This window comes from Gopherus flavomarginatus, chromosome 16 (genome assembly GCF_025201925.1).
Source record: "Gopherus flavomarginatus isolate rGopFla2 chromosome 16, rGopFla2.mat.asm, whole genome shotgun sequence".
NCBI classification, from domain to species: Eukaryota; Metazoa; Chordata; order Testudines; family Testudinidae; genus Gopherus; species Gopherus flavomarginatus.
Window position 1 is genome coordinate 3,878,505 of NC_066632.1, and position 18,282 is coordinate 3,896,786.

Below are 18,282 nucleotides of genomic sequence, written 5' to 3' on the forward strand. Positions count from 1 at the left end.
AGCCAGGTGACACCTCGGCCAGGGAAACTGGACAAATGCAGGAGGAGGCTGGGCCAGACGCAGGGCTGGTGCTTCCATTTAGGCGACCTAGTTGTTCGCCTAGGGTGCCAGGATTTGGGGGGCGGCAATTTGGCGGTGAGGGGTCCTTCTGCGCTCCGGGTCTTCGGCGGCAATTCTGCAGCGGGTCCTTCACTTGCTCTGGGACCCACTGTCGAAGTGCCCCGAAGACGGGGAGCACAGAAGGACCCCCCCACCGCAGAATTGCTGCCAACGACCAGGAGCGCGGAAGGACCCCCGCCTAGGGCGCCAAAAACCCTGGCGCCGTTCCTGGCCAGACGGCTGGGGGGCAGTGTCAGTTTGGAGCTGGCTAAGAAAAGGGAGGGGAGCCCAGATGGGGCTCTGGGCTCCCTGCCCCCCGCCCAATGGACCTAACTGGGGGGGTCCCGTTCTCAGTACTGGCAAGACCTGTCTTGGACCATGTTTCTGTCGTCCAAATAAACTTGTTTTCCTGGCTGGCTGAGAGTCCTGGGGAATCGCAGAGAGCCGGGGGTGCAGGGCCCTGACTCCCCCACCCTCCGTGACACACACACACACACACACACACACACACACACACACACACACACACTGCACAGGGCACCTCTCCCTGCCGGGACCCCCTGAGAAAGGGCTGCGGGACGGCTCAACGTCATAAACGAAATCCTGTTTATTGTCACTTCCAAGGCCCCTGCCCCGTTTAGTGATCACAAGCCGGGGAGGGGAGGATGAGAGACAGGCCTCAGATGGGGAACCTGCCCCTTGCGAGAACAGTGCCACAAGTCGGGAGAATGACCTCGCCGCAATGGCAAACCTGAGCCCCCACAATTCGTGCCACGTCCCTCCAACTGCCCCTCCCCCTTTCTCCTGCCGGGCCCCCAGGGGGGGTGTGGCAGCGGGAGCCTGGGAGCTGCTCTGCAGGGTGTGGGCCGACGGGGATGCAGGTGTTTGGGGTGGGGGGTACGAAATGCCAGGTTTGAGCTGGCACTGGGCAGCACGGTCGCCCCCCTCGACCTCCAGAGAACTGGCGGGAGAATCCCCCAGCATCGGGCCCAGGGAGGCGGGTTTGAGTTCACGGCTGGGCTCTGGTGCAGACCAGCCCAAGGGGACATATGTGTGCCAGGGTAAATGCTCCAGGCCAGCCCTGCACCCGGCAGCCCAGGGCGCCCGCTGTTACTCAGGGGCAATCGACAGCCAGGCCTGGAGGGGTCGCAGGTGGGGAAGATTCTGGTGTAACTTCACGCCCAGATTGTCAGCTGGTGCAATTTGGTGTATTACTGACTGGTCCTACTGTCCTTAGAGACCATAACCAAGATTGGGGCCCCCTTGTGCTGGAGGCTGCCCAGATCCTGGCTGAGCTATCGGGGTGCTCCCACTGTGCCAGGGGCTATCCAGACCCCAGCTGAGATACTGGGATGCTCCCATTGTGACAGGGGCCACCCAGACCCCAGCTGAGAGATCGGGGGCCCCTCATTGTGCCAGGGGCTGCCCACACCCAGAATGAAATACAGTACCTGCCCCAACAAGCTCACAATCTAAACAAAGGGTGAGGGGGAAACTGAGGCACAGAATGGGCAGTGACTTATGCAGAGTCACCCAGCCGGCCAGTGGCAAAGCTGGGGACAGCCGACACCCCCACTGTGGGTCCCGCCCCTCCCCTGACAGACAGACACTGGAGACAAACGTGGCCGGAGAGGTCAGAGTCCAGCCTGGTTTCGGGGTGAGCCAGTGGGGGGGGGTTGGGGTTAATAAATTAGTATCAAGGGGGGAGGGTTAATTCCTCACTAGGGCAGAAATGTCAGTCATGAAACAAGGGATCGAGAAGTGGTTTGAGATTCTCCACTGGAAATCGTCCAAAACCCCCGATCTCGGCGCCGACCGGAGTGAGACCTGCCGCACGAGGCTACTTCAGAGTGTCACTGGGTGCATGGAAATGCCTAGAGGGAGATCAAGGGGCGCTGTCCGGGCCTGGCCGAGATCGGGGGCCCCCGGCCGTGCTGGGAGCTGCCCAGGCTGAGATTGGGGGCCCTGGCCATGCCGGGCACTGCACAGATACAGAGTGAGGGACAGGCTTGCCCTGAAAAGCTCCCACTCTGAAGAGAGAAGGCACGGATGAAGGGGCATTGTCCCCCTTTGACAGACAGGGAAACTGAGGCACAGAGGCAGGGACTAGAACCCCGTTTTCTGGGGCCCCAGTGGTAGGTTTAGCTGGGGGCTGACCTGTGGTAGAGACACCCCTGCTGGGACCTGTGTGCCCTCCCAGCTCCTCCAGCCACAGCAGGATCAGCCCCAGAACGCTGCCCCGTCTGGTCGGGCAGGGGTCAGAGCTTTATGGATGGAGGGTGCTATGGGCCAGGAAGCATCTGGGAGGGAGGGGCCAGGGTCAGACTGCAGGATCCTGGGGCACAGGGGTGTCCTCAAAAGCTATGTAGAACCCTTGGCCCTTGGGGGTTCAGTGCAGATGGGTCCTGCTCCCCCAACTCTCCAGCCCAGTAGTGTGGGGTTCCTCCCACTTTTTGCAGGAGTGGGAGGGGGCGCGGGGGCCTGGGGAAGCTGTTCATGAAGCAGCAACGTGGCCCTACCATAGCTCCCCGCTTTGCCCCTGCCCCGTGGGACCCCACACCTGCCTGGAGCCTCTGCGCCCCTTATGCATGGACACGCAGGCCCCCCACCAAAGACACCCCTAGCTGGGGGTTGGACAGCCTTAGTCCCCTGCGAGGGGCACTGCCAGCCCCACAGATGGGCCCCACCGGGCTCCCAGCCAGGGGCGTGGGCCAGTCCAGACGTCCCGTGTTCAGTGCCAGTCCCGGTGCCCCATGGATTTCCTGGGTGCCTGGGGCATATGCCAGTCTGTGATGTCCATGAGTTTCCTAGGTGCCCGCACGTGCCTGGCACTCAGTGGGGGGTCAGTCCGGGTGCCTGGCGGCACGTGCCAAGCCAGGTATTCCTGTTGCTCTGGGCTCTGATGGGAAGTGGAGTGGATCGTCCATCTCTGCCAGGAGCTTTGGGGCGCCCCGGCCGTGCCCCCTGGGGAAGTCCAGCTCCCATTTAGTCGCCGTGGCCGCAGGCCAGCTTATGCTCTCGGGGCCGGCAGAAGGCCCGGTAGAAGCCCCGGATAATCTTGTACATCCAGACCAGGTTGAGGACCTCCAGGGCCAGGCTGGGCACGATCCAGGCCACCTGCACGGCGAGCCCCAGGCGGGCGTACTCGGGCGTGCCGTACCAGGCCAGCATGCGGGCGTAGTAGCTGGGGATGACAGCGATGCGCACCAGGAAGAAGACCACGGTCATGGCCAGGCCATTGGCTAGGACGAACCAGGAGGAGCGGGGCTGCCCCACGGTGTCAAAGAACCACCTGGGACACGACAAAGGAGAGCCATCACTTTAAACAGCCGCAGGCCCCGCCCACTCCAGCTCCTGGCGTCACATGATCACATCAGCGCTCTCATTAAGCCGGAGGGGTAATTGATGCTGCCTGAGTTTGCAGAGAGCCTGAGCCAATTGCCCAGCCCGGGTCAAGGGTGAAGCTGCCCTGATGCAAGTCAGATTGGTGTTAACTCCCAGCACCACTGATCTAGGGTCACCGCCTGCCCTACCCTTCAGCCCGCCTCCCCACACTGTTTGCATCCCAGCATCCTCTGGGGTAGCGGCACCATCCCCATTCCCCAGCGCCTCGGGAAAATTTGAATCCATCCCCCACTGGGACGCTCAGGCACCTTAGAGCCCCCCAGCTCCAGCCCCCCCCCCACCCCCGACTCACCGCAGGTTGACAAATGGGGTGGAGAGCTCGGACAGGAGGCGGAAGTTGGCGAAATAGGGCAGCACCCCTCGACTCTGGGGGAGAGAGAGGCCGTTAATCCCCTGCCCCAAGGGGCTTGCGGGCGGGACATCCCCTCACCCCCTGCAGAGAGAAGGGGACGGATCCTCCACCCCAGGGCTGCTCGGGAACCTCCCCAGAGACGGGGGGCGCTGAGCTGTGCCCCAGCAGGAAGAAAGGGAGGAAAAGAGCACAGGGGGAGGTGCGGTGGGGGGGGTGTCACTGAACTCACAGACCCCAAAGCAAAGTCACTTCCCTGAGGACCTAGAGCCACGAGCAGAGTCCACCCCACCCCCTGCAGCCCTGCCGGTGACCCTCACTCCCGACCCACAGCCCTCTGCTATCCCAACCCTGGGATCCCCCCTATCCTCATGCCTGCCAGTGTCCCTCAGTCCCGACCCCCAGACCCCTGCTATCCCAACCCTGGGATCCCCCCCATCCCCATCCCTGCCAGTGCCCCTCAGTCCCGACCCCAGACCCCTGCTATCCCAACCCTGGGATCCCCCCCCCATCCCCATCCCTGCCAGTGCCCCTCAGTCCCGACCCCAGACCCCTGCTATCCCAACTCTGGGATCCCCCCCCATCCTCATGCCTGCCAGTGTCCCTCAGTCCCGACCCCCAGACCCCTGCTATCCCAACCCTGGGATCCCCCCCATTCCCATCCCTGCCAGTGCCCCTCAGTCCCAACCCCAGACCCCTGCTATCCCAACCCTGGGATCCCACCCCCAAGCCCTGCCGGTGCCCCTCAGTCCTGATCCCCAGATCCCTGCTAGCCCAGCCCTGGGCTCTCCCCAGCCCTCCCAGTGCCCCTCAGTCCCGAATCCCAGACCCCTGCTATCCCAACCCTGGGATCTCACCCCCAAGCCCTGCTGGTGCCCCTCAGTCTTGACCCCCAGACCCCTGCTATACCAGCCCTGGGATCCCCCACATCCCCAGCTCTGCCAGTGCCCCCTCAGTCCCGATCCCCAGATCCCTGCTAGGCCAGCCCTGGGCTCTCCCCAGCTGATCCCTGGGGAGCTCAGTACCAGGGTCACACCAGGGAGGGCCGGTGGCTTGGTAAGGAGTCACAAATGTTCAGATGTTCCCATGGCCGGGGCGCAGCGCAGGGGGCACAGTGGGGAGAGAGATGCCAGCTGAGGCTGGGTCCGGACTCTTCCCGCTGGCTAAGTTCTGAGGGGTTGACGGCCCCACAAACAGGGGAGACTGACCCAGGTGAAAACACAGCACAAGTGAGTAGCCCAGTTCACAGGCCTGGTCGATGCTAACAGGGCTGCCAAGCAGGAGTGTCACTTCCTATGGGGAGGCAGTTGCTCCCCCACACCTTAGTTTGCCCCCCTGACTTTTCATAGGTCCCTACGACCCTCCTCAAGACGCTGCAGGCTGGGACATAGCTTAATCCCCAGCGTCCCCTGTTACCGAGCCAACGCCCTAGCTCCCAGAGTCGGGCGAGAGTCGGTTTCAATCCCCAGCTCCTGGAGTCCTGGGAGAATCCAGCTCTCGCAGCAAAGGCAAAGCAGCATCCTGGCCCGCGTGGGGGCCAAGAAAAGCTCCTGGCCCTCAGCAGGACGGATAAAGCTGCAGCGCTAGGGGAAGCCGGTTACAGCTGCAACCCCCCCAACCACGGTTCATAAGGTGAACCCCAAATACTGGTAGAAAGTCACGAGGCTCCTCCCCAGTGATCTGGGACCTGGCAGCGCTGGGCTGAACAGACCTGGGGAAGGGCCACTAACCCTTCGGGGTGTCGCATGAGCCCTTACTGGGGGAGAGGATCTCCTCCCGCCCGCTGCCCAGTGCAGGGTTCTTTCCCCTTCCCTGGGGCCGCTGGTGCTGTCCCCTGTCAGAGCTGGGAGGACAGCGGGTCGGGACCTGGGGGATGGCCAGTCCTAGGGTAGGAGGCAGGTTTCTTCCCCAGGACTCAGGCGCCTCAAGGCAGGGGCTGGATGGAGCTGGGAGCTCAGGAATTATCGCTGTGTGTCTGTGCAGCGCCCGGCGCAGTGGGGTCTCTGCCACGACCAAGGCACCTAGGTGCTACCATAATACACCGAATAAATGTACAGTGCCTACCAGCCCCTGACCAGGGCACCTAGGTGCTACCGTAATACACCGAATAAATGTACAATGACTACCAGCCCCTGACCAGGGCACCTAGGTGCTACCGTAATACACCGAATAAATGTACAATGACTACCCGCCCCTGACCAGGGCACCTAGGTGCTACCGTAATACACCGAATAAATGTCCAGTGACTACCAGCCCCTGACCAGGGCAACTAGGTGCTACCGTAATACACCGAATAAATGTACAGTGACTACCAGCCCATGACCAGGGCAACTAGGTGCTACCGTAATACACCGAATAAATGTACAGTGACTACCAGCCCATGACCAGGGCACCTAGGTGCTACCGTAATACACCGAATAAATGTACAATGACTACCAGCCCCTGACCAGGGCAACTAGATCCTACCGTAATACACTGAATAAATGTACAGTGCCTACCAGCCCCTGACCAGGGCACCTAGGTGCTACCGTAATACACCAAATAAATGTACAGTGACTACCAGCCCCTGACCAGGGCACCTAGGTGCTACCGTAATACACTGAATAAATGTACAGTGACTACCAGCCCGTGACTAGGGCACCTAGGTGCTATCGTAATACACCGAATAATGGTTCAGTGCCTACCAGCACGTGACCAGGGCACCTAGGTGCTACTGTAATAAACTGAATAAATGTACAGTGCCTACCAGCCCCTGACCAGGGCACCTAGGTGCTACCGTAATACACCAAATAAATGTACAGTGCCTACCAGCCTATGACCAGGGCACCTAGGTGCTACCATAATACACTGAATACATGTACAGTGCCTACCAGCCCATGACCAGGTCACCTAGGTGCTACTGTAATACACAATATCAGGTCACTGACACCCGCCTAAGGCTTTTTGGATGGAGATTTTCAAAAGCAGCCTCTGGTTTATGGGTGACCAGTCTGAGCTGCCTGAAGGGGGGCGGTTTCCGGGCAGTGCTCGGCCCAGGACATTCCATAGATCTTGGCTGCCGGCGCCTCCTTCTGGGCCGGGGAGTTTTGGTGCTAACAAGCAGCTGAGGCTGTGGAGGAAAACAGCTCCTGGTGAGTCGCTGGCCACCAAGGGAAGCCACCTGGAGGGGTGTGTGAGAAAAGCCCAATTGTTATCTCCCAGCACAGCCCTGCAGCCACAGTGTGTGCACAGTTCGGCTGCCATCACCATGGCATCAGGGCACCTCACCATCATTGGTGTATTTAGCCTCAGCGGGGCTCCTCTCAAGGGGCCACGCTCTCTACCTTGAGCTAATCTTTCATTCAGGAGGTGGGTGAAATTCTCCGGTCTGTGCCACGCAGGAGGTCAGACTAGATCTATGGTTCATTCGTGGTGTTAACCCCCCCTGAGATTAGCCTCTCCCTGCTGCAGAACAGGGACCGGGCCCATCTACCCCGGTATCCCGTCTTCAGCAGCGGCCAGTCTCCTTTCTCAGCCCCTTACACCCAAACCCAGCCCAGCCTCCTGGCTCCCGGAGGCAGGTGCCGTTAGCTCCTGTGTTGTGGCTGCATTCCCGCCCTGCCAGGCCTGGGGGTGGGGACGCCAGCTAGTGAACGGGGGCTGAAATCTGAGGTTGACTTGAAGCGGGGCGGGGGGGTGGGTGGGAAGGTGGATTCTAGCAGGGTTTAAAGGGGGGGTGTTGAAGCTGAATTGGAGCCTGGATGGAGCCAGCCGCTGCCCTGGGGGCCGGGCCTGGCACTGACCAGCACGTAGCCGTAGGCGTACAGCGCCACCAAGTGGTGGCAAACGAACAGGGAGTCGCCCAGCGTCTTCCAGTAGCGCAGGAGAAGCAGCAAATCTGGAATTGGAACAGAGAGGGAGGGGTTTGAATGGGGGGGGGGGGCAGGTCAGTGTGCAGGGTGCCCGGGGGGGGGGGGGCTGGGTCAGGATGAGCGATGGGGAAATGCACCAACACATGCACAGCCGCCCCCCCACCCCAAACACTCCCCCCGTATCCCCCCTCCCGCACGCCTGGCACCTCCCGCCGCGTCCCTCGGAGCAGGGCCCGTAGCCGGTGGGCGTCCCCTGGAGCGCCCTCAGCGCCGGCCCTGGCTGAAGTCGCCCCTTTGGGGCCCGAGGAACCATTCACTGCCTGGGAGACCCTCCCCCTGGGCTGGGCATCTGGATTTCTCCTGGGGCTCCCATCCATTCCTGGGATCCTCAGCTTTGGGGGGGGGGGGGACAAACAGCTCCCCCTTGGGTGGGGTTTCAGGGTCCAGCCGCCCCATCGCAGCTCTCTGCTCGAGCCCCAGAGCCTGGCCCCAGCAGCTGGCAGCGCCTTTCACTCTAGAAGGAAATAGGGCGACCAGACAGCAGGTGTGAAAAATCGGGACCGGGGCATGGGTGGCAACTTTGTAGAAATGTTGGTGGTGCCCAGAACCCGCCCCCCCCAAACTCTGCCCCCACCAGCCTAAGGCTCTGGGCAGGGTTTCGGGGGGAGGTATGGGGTGCAGGTCCTGGGCTGGGGATTAGGGTGCAGGAGGGGTGCAGGCTTTGGGATGGAGTTTGGGCGCAGGCTCTGGGCTGGGGGTGGGGGTGTAGGAAGGGGTGAGGGGTGCAGGCTCTGGGAGGGAGTTTGGGTGCTGGGTGCAGGCTCCGGGCTGGGGTAGGGGGTGAGTGTGCAGGAGGGGGTGAGGGGCCGGTTTTGGGATGGAGTTTGGGTGCAGGCTCTGGGCTGGGGGTGGGGGTGTAGGAAGGGGTGAGGGGTGCAGGCTCTGGGAGGGAGTTTGGGTGCTGGGTGCAGGCTCCGGGCTGGGGTAGGGGGTGGGTGTGCAGGAGGGGGCGAGGGGTGCCGGCTTTGGGATGGAGTTTGGGTGCTGGGTGCAGGCTCCGGGCTGGGGTAGGGGGTGGGTGTGCAGGAGGGGGTGAGGGGTGCAGGCTTTGGAACGGAGTTTGGGTGCAGGCTCTGGGCTGGGAGTGGGGGTGTAGGAAGTGGGAGGTGGTGCATGCCCTGGGAGGGAGTTTGGGGATAGGGAGTGCAGGGGTGAGGGCTGAGGATGAGGGATTCATGATGCAGGACGGGGCTCAGGGCTAGGGAAGAGGGTTGAGGTGTGGGGTGAGGGCTGTGAGGATGAGGGGTTCATGATCTGGGGGGGCTCAGGGATGGGGCAGAGGGCTGGGATGTGGGGTGAGGGCTGTGAGGATGAGGGGTTCATGATGCGGGGGGGCTCAGGGCTGGGGCAGAGGATCAGGGTGCAGGGGGATGAGGGTTGGGGCTGAGGATGAGGGGTTCATGATGTGGGGGGGCTCAGGACTGGGGGCAGAGGATTAGGGTGCGGGGGGATGAAGGCTCTGGCTGGGGCTGGGGGATGAGGGGTTCAAGATGCAGGAGGGGGCTCATGGCTATGGCAGAGGTTTGGGGTGTGGGGTGAGGGATGTGGGCTCATGATGTGGGAGGGGCTCAGGTCTGGGGCAGAGGATTAGGGTGGGGGGATGAGGGTTAGGGCTAAGGATGAGGGGTTCATGCTGCAGGGTGGGCTCAGGGCTGGGGACAGAGGATTAGGGTGGTGGGGGGAGGAGGGCTCTGGTTGAGGCTGACGATGAGGGGTTTATGATGTGGGGGGGCTCAGGGCTGAGGCAGAGGATTAGGGTGGGGGGGATGAAGGCTCTGGCTGGGGATGAGGGGTTCATGATGCGGGGTGGCTCAGGGCTGGGGCAGAGGATTAGGGTGCGAGGGGATGAGGGCTCTGGCTGGGGATGAGGGGTTCATGCTGCAGGGTGGCTCAGGTCTGGGGCAGAGGATTAGGGTGGGGGGATGAGGGTTAGGGCTGAGGATGAGGGGTTCATGCTGCAGGGGGGGCTCAGGGCTGGGGGCAGAGGATCATGGTGTGGGGGGATGAGGGCTCTGGCTGGGGATGAGGGGTTCATGCTGCAGGGGGGGCTCAGGGCTGGGGGCAGAGGATCAGGGTGCGGGGGGATGAGGGTTTGGGGCGTTGGAGAGGCTCAGGGCTAGGACAGGGTAAGGGCAGCCTGCCTTGCCAATAGCGGCTGCCAGGCACTAGGACCCTGCGCCAGCAGACAGCAGTTCTGCAGGGAGCTGATCTCTGGCAGCGCAAGCAGGCAGGGCAGAGACCCCCGCTGAGATCTGTCAGGCAGGGACGCGGTGGGGGGCGGGGGCTGGGACCTGCTCCAGGCAGGGACGTGGCGGGGGAGGCCCGTGGGGGCTGGGGCCCGATCCAGGCAGGGCCGGGGGAGAGACCCAGCTCCAAATATTGCTGGAGCAGGGCCCCCAGCCCTGAATATTCCTGGAGCCCGAGCACCGCAAATGTATCTAACCCGCCACCTATGTCATGGGGGTGGGGGTAATAGGAGCCTATATAAGAAAAAGACCCCAAAATCGAGACCGTCCCTATAAAATCGGGACATCTGGTCACCCTACAAGGAAAAAGCCACCCAAATTGTAAGACGTTTCCCCGTTTTTTCAGGTTTTTAGATGATTTTGTGTCTGAAATCCCAGTTTTGGGGTCCCCCCAGGTCAGGGAGGCCCAGGAGCTGGGGGTCTCAGTCCCCAGGCCGGTGTCCCCAGTGTTTACCGTAGAGCAGGTACCCGCAGGAGATGGCCACGTTGAATTTCACCAGGTCAGGGTCCCCCCTGGAAGCACAAGGAGTCAGGGGATGAGGGGCTGGCATGGGACGGGGTAGAGGAGTTAGTACTGGGGGGGAGGTGGAACATGAACACAGGCAGGGGGGTGATCGTGGGGCCCGCTCCCCCCCTTCAGATGCTCACTCTCCTCAGTGCCTGGGCCCCAGATCCTCCTTGCATGCAACCCCCCTGCCTGGGCACCGTGCCAGCCCCCGGGCTCCGCTCCCCAATGCAAGTGGCTGTGCCCAGCCGCACCGTGCAGCCCCCTCTGCCCAGCCAATGCCAGCTGCACAGTCAGCTCTGGCTCCTGGCAGCCGGGGACAAGGGGGCCATTCTTCCCAGACACAAAACAGCCTTTTATCACCTCTGTCACCATGTGACCTCAGGCCCACGGGACCCCCCACTCAGCCCCACCCCCCGGCCCAGGGCTGGCACCTTCCAACCAGCTGTGAGAGATGGGGCTTGGGAAAGGGACCAGGGCAAATCTGCCCCCTACCCCCAACTGCAGCCAGCTACAGAACTGTGCGTATAGGGGGAGAAGCCCAGGGCTGGGAGAGCAGGGGGCTGCGGGGGAGCTGTGGGGCGGGGAGCAGGGGGCTGTGGGTCAGGAGTGAGGGGCATCAGGGGAGCTGTGGAGTGAGGAGCAGGGGGTTGCAGGTCAGGAGTGAGGGGCACCGGGGGAGCTGTGGGGTGGGGAGCAGGGGGGTGTGGGTCAGGAGTGAAGGGCACTGGGGGAGCTGTGGGGCAGGGAGCAGGGGGCTGTGGGGCAGGAGCGAGGGGCACCAGGGGAGCTCACCAGATGGGGTTGGCGTTAATGGCTTCATCGAAGAAGAGGATGTAGAGGCAGAAGAGGCCGACGATGAGCGCATGCAGAGTGGAGACACACCTGAGAGGGACATGCAGGGGGGTCAGCCTCCCCTGGGGGATCACACACAGCTCAGCCCCCCCATGTTCCCCCCCGGATCACACATAGCCCCAGCACGTTGCTCCGAGCTCCCAGCCCCCGTGTCAGACAATGGCTCCTTTCAGCCCATGAGATGCCTCACGTGCCAGGATGTTCTCAGGCTAAGCCTACCAGGAACATCCAGACGGCTCCGGCTGGGGACTGGGCCTAGTGGTTAGATGTTGTTGGGCTGGGAGCCAGGACTCCTGGGTTCTATCCCTGGCTCTGGGAGGGGAGTGGTGTCTAGTGGTTAGATGTTGTGGGGCTGGGAGCCAGGACTCCTGGGTTCTGTCCTTTTCCCCTCAAGCCCAGAGGACTGCGGTACCTGGAGTTCCACTCGCACTTTTTGACAGCAGTCAGACTGCTGTAGTGGCGACTGAGCGCCAGCGAGAGCTGGGGGCTGACAGCGGAGAAGAAGAACTGGAAGGCCACGAAGCTGCCTGCCACGATGCAGTAACCCAGTCGCGTGGACTCCTCCATGGCCGCTCAGTGGCACCTGTGAAAGGAGCGTGGGGTGTGAGCATGGGGCCCCACCGAGATGGGTTCTGGAGCCTTCTGGTCATGAAGCACCAGCCCCCACATCTGAGTGCAAGGAGAATCACCACTGGTTGATAGCACTATAGGGCATATGACACACAGCAGAGCTGCTCTCATTCCATGCAGCAAAGGGCAATGGTACACACACACCCTGCCAGATTTCTGTGGAGCGGCAATAAGTCTGCATCACAGAGGGGAGAGTACTTAGGAGTTTAATTCTCTGTAGGTCCCCCGCCCCCCTGCACTGGAAACATCACAGCAATGCTCAGCCCTGTGCCCTTCCCCCACTGCAGGCTCTTGGTGCCGTGTGGTGCTGCCCCCACTCTGAGTCAGGGGATTTTGCTGGGGCTCTCAATGGCTGTCGCCCAGCAGCCCAAGGCCAGCGGGGGAGGGGGAGCACCAGCAGCCCCCAGGATGTACCCCGCTCTCTGGAGGTGAGATGGGGATCTGGCCCCCTGGAGCTGGGGAGAGAACCCATGGGGAGAGAGGCCTGATGTTGAAGAGAGAGGGAGCATTATTGAATGATAAGGGGGCAGGAGCCAGGACTCCTGGGTTCTATCCCTACATCTGGGAGGGGAGTGGGGTCTAGTGGTTAGAGGAGGGGGCTGGGAGCCAGGATTCCTGGGTTCTATGCCCGAGTGGGGTCTAGTGGTTAGAGGAGGGGGCTGGGAGCCAGGACTTCTGGGTTCTAGCCCCAGCCCTGGGAGGGGAGTAGGATCATTTCGGTTTGTGAGCGAGAGGTGCGATCCTCCCAGAGGCTGGAGCTCTAAACCAACCCCTGGATCTGGCAGGCGCTGGGCGATCCTTGCCCAGAGGAGCCCTGCTGACTGTAATTAAGGATTTGCTTAATAAGCCTCCTGCAAACGAACCTCTGCACTTCAATCAATATTTGCTCCAGACGTGTCCTGCTGGAACCCTGAATGGATTTCAGGGGCAAGGCTTTGGGGTGGGGGGAGGGGATTCAGGGCAGGTGACCTGGTGGGGGAGGGGTTTGGGGCAGGTGACCTTGGGGGGGCAGTTCGGAGCAGATGACCCAGTGGGGTGGGAATTTCGGGGCAGGTGACCTGGCCAGGGGGTAGGGCGGTTTGTTGCAGGTGACCCTGTGGGGTGGGGGATTCGGGGCAGGTGCCCTCCCCCAGCCAGCCGGGAGATCTCTATGATCACAAACTGAACAGGCTGTGAAACTGCAAACTGACCCTGGTGGATCGAACCCCGGATCTACACCACTGCCCAGCCGGCCGGAAGGAGCAGGAGGGGAGGGTTTGCAGACTGGGACTGAGGGGTGCTGGCAGTGGCAGATTAGCCAATGGGGTCTGTGCCCGGGGGCCCCAGAAATGTGAGTCCCCATACCCCCCTCTCCCTCCCAGCTAGAGTGCCAGGCAGGCGGGGGAATGGACTGCATGCAGAATGGGTGGGGAGGGTCCCCCACTTGCTCTGGCCCAGGGCCCCACAAAACCATAATCTGCCTCTGGGCACTGGCAGAGCTGAGCGGGGAGCCCAAGGCTGGGCTTGCAGGAGGTGAGGGGCAGTAGCAGGGGCTGCGGGTCAGCAGTGAGGGGCAGCAGTAGAGCAGTGGTGCAATGGCAGACAATAGGAAACAGAGGCTCCTGCTCTCCTGTCCTTTTGCTCTGGGCATGGGGAACCATTCCAGTGGGGCCAGGAGCCCCCAGCTCCATGGGGCAGGGCCCAGCATTCCCAGATGAAGCTGAGCCCACCCAGAGTCGAGCGGGATCTGGCTGGCCCTGAGCAGAGACCCAGGTGGGAGTGATCCCGGGAGCCTGGCAGCGGGCGTGTGGTGGGGGGGAGGGCAGGCAGTGCCATGGGGCCCACGGACTGAATACTGGTTCCCTGTGTGTGGGGAGGAAAAGGAGTCTGGGTGGGCAAGGTTCCAAAAGGGGCTGGAGCCGGCCCTCCTCCTCCAGACCAGATACCACGGTGTCAGGCACCGTGTAGGTACGACGGCTTAGAGCCGAGCCTGCTGCCCGCCATGCCCATCAGCATCGTCTCATTGTTCCCTGCCTCCCCCGGCTGCCCCCACCTCTTGTCTGATGCTTTGCCCCCGATCCCGCCAACGCTGCCATGCGCTTCAACTCACTGCCAAGCAGTGAAGCACAGCGTGTGCAACAGCGTTGGCAGGCCTGGAAGGTGTTTGGGGCAGGGCTGGTGTCTTTGGTCTGTGTGCAGCGCCTGGCACAACGGGATCCTGGGCCATGGCTGGGGTGCCTCGGCGCTACCGCAATACACCTAATAAATAACGTACAGCGCCTAGCACCATGGGGTCCTGGGTCATGGCTGGGGCGCCTTGGCGCTACTGTAATACACCCAATAAATAACGTACAGCACCTGGCACCATGGGGTCCTGGGTCATGGCTGGGGTGCCTCGGCACTACCGGAATACACCTAATAAATAACGTACAGCGCCTGGCACCATGGGCACCTGGGCCATGCTCCTAAGCCCAGCGGTAGCACTCCCTGCAGCTGCGATTGTGTCAGCTCCAGTCCCAACTCTGCCACTGACCTGTGGTTCCAACCCCTAGGCATGACTGCCTGTGCCCTGGTCCATGAGGAACAGTCGCATTCGCAGCCCCAGTGGTGTTGGAAGCCGATGGCTGTGGCTGTGGCAGGGGGCTGAGGCTAACCATGGGATCCCCATGGCCGGAGGGTTTTCAGAACAGGCCGGACGAAAAGCAGGGCAGGGATAGGCTGGGTTTACCGGGTCCCACTTCAGTATGGAGGGGCTGGCGCAGACACCCTCACAAGGTCCCTGCCCCACCGACAGGCCTGAGAGTGGGTACTCAGGGTCTGGATGCGGTGACAGGAACTGGCTCAATCAAGATGCCACCTCCGGCTTTCGCTGCCAAGGCAAACGGATCAGGGCCAGAGAACAAAGCTGGCTGCAGCTTGGAGCCAGGCCGGGTCACCGCAAGACGGAGCGGCCACATTGTGCCAGGCATCCGTGCCAGCTCCCTGTGTTCACGTGCTGTGCTGGTGCAAGGGGGCGGGCACCTCACACAGACTGATCACGAGGCTTAGGTCAAAATCTGGAATTAAGGTCGGGGGGGGGGGAAATAGCGTAATGCCATGGTCCACCTAAGTGGTTAGAGTGAGGTGGGGGCTGGGAGCCAGGACTCCTGGGTTCTATCCCAGCTCCGGGAGGGGAGTGGTGGTTAGAGCAGGGGAGGGAGGAGCCAGGACTCCTGGGTTCTATCCCAGCCCTGGGAGGGGAGCATGGGTTACAGGTTAGCGTGGGGTGGTGCGTGGGAGGGATTTCAGGGAACTTGGCAACCTCCAGGGAAGTGCCCAGCTCCCAGGGCGGGTGAGACGCTCCCATTCAGTAATTAAAGGTTGCAAAACACCAGTGCCAGGGAACTGAAACATGCAGCTAAATAATCCAGTTCCCGCCACCTCCCTCTGGCTGCGCTGGGCCCAGCCCCCTCCCTGGGGTTAATTATTATCATTCATTTTGACAGGTCACTAACCAAATTGGGCAAGTAACAAAGTGGCAAAACTTGCAGCCAATTTCCCCCCGTGTCCCTCCCCCCAGCCACTAACCCTGCCTGGCGTAATGCCCCCTCCGCGGTGGGGCCGGCCCGGTGCATTCTGCATGCCCAGGACGGGAGCACTGGCTGCATGTCAGCTCAGGGATGAGTGACAGGTACCCTGATTTCATGGGGGGGCTCCCCCCCAGTGCCCCAAATGCACGGTGCCAATTTCGGTGTAAGGGGGGTGTTGCCAGAAGGGCGCCAGCAGCCCGGCCCCTCATGGCTCCCCCTCTTCCGACCCCATTGGCTCCCCAGCTCCTACCCCGAGGCAAGATGGGAGATCCTGGAAGGGAGCAGGATCTAGTGGTTGGGGGGGGGGGCAAGGGGGAAGCAGGGACTGGGAGTCAGGACTCCTGGGGTTCTATTCCCTGAATCCACAGTTGCCCCCCAGCTCCCCCTCCCAGGGCACAGCCCCCCATGGATCCAGCTCCCCTCACTCGTCCCCCAGGGCACAGCCCCCTATGGATCCAGCTCTCCCCACTCACCCCCTATGGATCCAGCTCCCCCCACTCAACCCCCAGGACACAGCCCCCATCGATCCAGCTCCCCCCACTCGCCCCCCAGAGCACAGCCCCCATGGATCCAGTCCCACCACTTGCCCCCCTGGACACAGTGCCCCATGGATCCAGCTCCCCCAACTCGCCCCTCCGGACACAGCGCCCCATGGATCCAGCTCCCCCCACTCGCCCCCCAGGGCACAGCCCCCATGGATCTGGCTCCCCTCACTCGCCCCCCAGCACACAGCCCCCCATGGATCCGGCTCCCCCCACTCGCCCCCCAGGGCACAGCCCCCCATGGATCTGGCTCCCCCCACTCCCCCCAGGACACAGCGCCCCATGGATCCGGCTCCCCCCACTCGCCCCCCAGGACACAGCGACCCATGGATCCGGCTCCCCCCATTCGCCCCCCCCCAGGACACAGCGCCCCATGGATCCGGCTCCCCCCACTCGCCCCCAGGACACAGCCCCCCATGGATCCGGCTCCCCCCACTCGCCCCCCAGGGCACAGCCCCCCATGGATCCGGCTCCCCCCACTCGCCCCCCAGGACAGCGCCCCATGGATCCGGCTCCCCCGACTCTCCCCCAGGACACAGCGCCCCATGGATCCGGCTCTCCCCACTCACCCCCAGGACACAGCGCCCCATGGATCCGGCTCCCCCCACTCGCCCCCCAGGACACAGCGCCCCATGGATCCGGCTCCCCCCACTCGCCCCCAGGACACAGCCCCCCATGGATCCGGCTCCCCCCACTCGCCCCCTAGGGCACAGCCCCCCATGGATCCGGCTCCCCCCACTCGCCCCCCAGGACAGCGCCCCATGGATCCGGCTCCCCCGACTCTCCCCTAGGACACAGCGCCCCATGGATCCGGTTCTCCCCACTCACCCCCCAGGACACAGCGCCCCATGGATCCGGCTCCCCCCACTCGCCCCCAGGACAGCGCCCCATGGATCCGGCTCCCCCCACTCGCCCCCCAGGACACAGCGCCCCATGGATCCGGCTCCCCCCACTCGCCCCCCAGGACACAGCGCCCCATGGATCCGGCTCCCCCCACTCGCCCCCCAGGACACAGCGCCCCATGGATCCGGCTCCCCCCACTCGCCCCCTAGGGCACAGCCCCCCATGGATCCGGCTCCCCCCACTCGCCCCCCAGGACAGCGCCCCATGGATCCGGCTCCCCCGACTCTCCCCTAGGACACAGCGCCCCATGGATCCGGTTCTCCCCACTCACCCCCCAGGACACAGCGCCCCATGGATCCGGCTCCCCCCACTCGCCCCCCAGGACAGCGCCCCATGGATCCGGCTCCCCCCACTCGCCCCCCAGGACACAGCGCCCCATGGATCCGGCTCCCCCCAGTCGCCCCCCAGGACACAGCGCCCCAAGGATCTGGCTCCCCCCCCCCCCGCTCGCCCTGCCCCGCGTGTCTCGCACGACCCACCCACCTGGGGAGCTCCTGCCCCCGGGCGTGGGGCGCCGGCTGCTCGGAGCCCAGGGGCTCCCGCGGCCACCCAGGCGGAGGTTCCGCGGAGCTGCCACATCCCATCCCCACGCCCCGCTCCTGGCTCTGACAGGGGGGCCGGCCAGCGCCCCCGCCTCCACCAATCCCTGCGCAGGACACGCCCCCTCGTGAGGCAGACACGCCCCCCGCCGCCTTCCCCCACCCACCCGCGGTGGGAGCCGGCCAGGTGGCAGGTCCCGAGGTGGGGGACGAGCCAGCGCCGCCGTGGGGGTGGCTCTGAAAGAAGCAGGAGGCCTGGGTGCGGTCCCTGTCTGGGGGGCGGGGCGGGAGCCAGGACGCCTGGGTTCTACCCCCGTGGCAGAAGGGGAGGGGGGCTGGGAGCCAGGACGCCTGGGTTTTATCCCCGTGGCAGGAGAGGAGGGGGGCTGGGAGGCAGGACGCCTGGGTTTTATCCCCGTGGCAGGAGGGGAGGGGGGCTAGGAGGCAGGACGCCTGGGTTCTGTCTCCTGAATTCACAGCTGCTCCGGGGTTAATGCAGGAGGCGGCTGGGAGTCAAACTCCTGGGTCTATTCTTGGCTCCGAGAGGCGGGGGGGGGGGGGGGGGGGGGGGGGGGAGGTCTAGTGGTTAGGGCCAGAGCTCCTGGGTTTCTAGTCTCACTTCTCATACTGCCTCCTTGTGTGACCATGAACAAATCGTGTCACCTTCCCGTGCCTCAGTTTCTCCCTTTGAATAATAGGGAGGATACACACATCTCCTGGGGCAATGCATATGCAATGCCCGAAAGAGGG

General features: G+C 63.3%; 1 protein-coding gene across 1 annotated transcript; it reads right to left on the reverse strand.

Moving 5' to 3' along the window:
- Nucleotides 1–688: 688 nt before the first annotated feature.
- LOC127035133 (TLC domain-containing protein 4-like) lies at nucleotides 689–17,585 on the reverse strand. Its single transcript, XM_050924616.1, has 7 exons — nucleotides 17,477–17,585; nucleotides 11,783–11,953; nucleotides 11,311–11,400; nucleotides 10,465–10,523; nucleotides 7,636–7,730; nucleotides 3,797–3,870; nucleotides 689–3,391 (listed from the first exon to the last, which is right to left on the reverse strand). Exons 2-7 carry the CDS (start codon nucleotides 11,935–11,937, stop codon nucleotides 3,085–3,087), a joined length of 780 nt encoding a protein of 259 aa, XP_050780573.1. The 5' UTR covers nucleotides 11,938–11,953; nucleotides 17,477–17,585; the 3' UTR covers nucleotides 689–3,084.
- Between the last annotated feature and the right edge of the window lie 697 nt (nucleotides 17,586–18,282).

Bases quoted from the DNA above. Each gene is read 5' to 3' on its own strand.
- LOC127035133 (XM_050924616.1), bottom strand. From the start codon at position 11,937: ATGGAGGAGTCCACGCGACTGGGTTACTGCATCGTGGCAGGCAGCTTC. The intron at 11,401-11,782 runs GTACCGCAGTCC...TGTCCCTCTCAG, and splicing joins AAGTGCGAGTGGAACTCCAG to GTGTGTCTCCACTCTGCATG. The intron at 3,392-3,796 runs GTGAGTCGGGGG...GTCGTGTCCCAG, and splicing joins ACCCCATTTGTCAACCTGCG to GTGGTTCTTTGACACCGTGG.